This window comes from Daucus carota, chromosome 6 (assembly GCF_001625215.2).
Source record: "Daucus carota subsp. sativus chromosome 6, DH1 v3.0, whole genome shotgun sequence".
NCBI classification, from domain to species: domain Eukaryota; kingdom Viridiplantae; phylum Streptophyta; class Magnoliopsida; order Apiales; family Apiaceae; genus Daucus; species Daucus carota.
Genome location: NC_030386.2, coordinates 6116258 through 6118457, shown reverse-complemented (window position 1 = coordinate 6118457; position 2200 = coordinate 6116258). Strand labels below are relative to the sequence as shown.

The following is a 2200-nucleotide window of genomic DNA, read 5'->3' as shown; positions in this document are numbered from 1 at the left end:
ATTGGGACGGCCATTTGTATATTTACACTTTTTCTTGGTCTCCGTGTCCAAACCATTTGTATATAAATGATTGGGACGGCCATTTGTATATAAATGATTGGGACGGAGGGAGTATATTGATTGATTGATGATGATTGATTGATGATGATTTGCACCGCAAACACACATAAATTATACAAATAACAACATTTAAGCTCAATTCCACACCCACAGCCACAAAGGGAAAATACGAAAATATATCCTGGTACATGCTGAAGCAAACAAACAATATTGATTTAAAATATCAAAACAAACAAACGATATTCATTAAAAAAGACTGAAATTTATTCGATAAATCCAGATAGTCTGATACATGTGGTCATGACCACCGATCGATAACATAAACCCTTAGCATCACCGCCACTACAACTACTACGACTGATACTGATAAGAAAAACGACCCTGAACGACTGACTAATAATAATAATAATAATAATAGTTATAATAATACGAAAGCGGTTCGATCCGAGAAATTCTCGGATCTAACACTGTCCACAATCAGCAATGGCAACAGGCTTGGATGTCTTGCCGCTACCCGATCCGACCTTCTCAATGGCTTTCACGACATCCATCCCCTCCACAACTTTTCCGAACACGACGTGCTTTCCATCCAGCCACTCCGTCTTGGCCGTACAAATGAAGAACTGAGATCCGTTCGTCCCCGGTCCAGCATTCGCCATGGAGAGGATCCCCGGTCCGGTGTGCTTCCTCTCGAAATTCTCGTCCGCGAACTTCGCGCCGTAGATCGATTCGCCGCCGGTGCCGTTTCCGGCGGTGAAGTCGCCGCCTTGGCACATGAAGCCGGGGATCACGCGGTGAAAGCTCGATCCTTTGTAGTGCAGCGGCTTGCCGGACTTCCCGGTGCCTTTCTCGCCGGTGCAGAGCGCTCGGAAATTCTCCGCCGTCTTGGGAGTGGTGTCGGCGTAGAGCTCCATCACGATCTTGCCGGCCGGAGTTCCGCCGATCGTCATGTCGAAAAACACCTTAGGGTTCGCCATTGCAATTCACACTGTAGACACAGATGTATTTTGTAAGTATAGATTTGTTGTTGCAATATGCTGCAGCGCCTCGGAGATGAGAGATTATATAGCAGCTGGGGCCAGGGTATATCCGTGGAAAGCGAATCTGAGCCGTTGATTTAGGACACGTGTTGACTGATGGAGAAAAGAAGTAACCAGGGTTTGTTTTACGTTAACTATGGTTAGGTGAAAGGGGAATTTCGGGAATGTTCAAGGCTATTTTAGTACTTTCATTTTGCATACGGCCAATTAGCGGAGCAGAAGACGTGATATGGGCCTTCTAGATTCTTCACGTCTCTTGTTTCATGTTTATCATGTACTCTCGTCAGTAATTTTTGTAACTTTTGTTTGATTTTTTTCGTGGACTTTAATTAAAATACATAAAAATAAAAAATTCTTGGTCAGTCTACTAAACCATTTATTCAACCAATCTACTGACTATTTTTTAACTTAATTTTAAGGGTAAAGATTAAAATCTAGACCTATGTGCAGGGATTTAAGTAGTCAAAAACACAAGCTACAGTACTTCTAAACAATCAACCAAAAACAGCTCAACTCAAGTCACCACAAATATTCACCAATGACAAACTATATAATGCAGAAAATTAACCAACATAAATCAAACGACACAAGGATTTATACGTGGAAAACCTCTTCAATGTGAAGAGTAAAAACCACGGGACGTGTGAGGAGTCCACCCTTTGTTCTTCTCTTATTATGATAAAATTGAGGGATAAAGAAACCCAAATCAGTCTTACAAAGGTTCACAACCCACCAACAAGTTCATACATAAGAGACAACATCATAGTAACTAGAATGAGAAAGAAATCACCAAATAATTGAGAGTCTGCCAGCAGCAATCAGTTGACCATAACTCTCAACCAGAAGCTCAAAACAACGATCCAACCGTTCAGAATATAGCACTGTGAGTCCCCAACAAGCTGTCCAAATTTCAGCCAAAACGGACCACGTTTGCTCCTTGATCCGAACACCTGAAGCAGCTGAGCTCAGTAGTATTTTTAAAACTGTGTTTTCCCTCTTTCTCTGACCTTTTGTATTCCTTAGTCTACTCTGTCTGCTGAGAACAAAACTCAGCACTTAAGTGATAAACATATCACATATATTGGGCCAAAACTTAGTGG

At 41.8% G+C, this 2200-nt stretch overlaps 1 protein-coding gene across 1 annotated transcript; it reads right to left on the bottom strand.

Moving 5' to 3' along the window:
* Positions 1-302: 302 nt before the first annotated feature.
* On the bottom strand, positions 303-1106 carry LOC108224768 (peptidyl-prolyl cis-trans isomerase). The gene has a single exon (XM_017399491.2). The coding sequence runs from the start codon at positions 1035-1037 to the stop codon at positions 522-524; it is 516 nt and encodes a 171-aa protein (XP_017254980.1). The 5' UTR covers positions 1038-1106; the 3' UTR covers positions 303-521.
* Positions 1107-2200: the final 1094 nt, after the last annotated feature.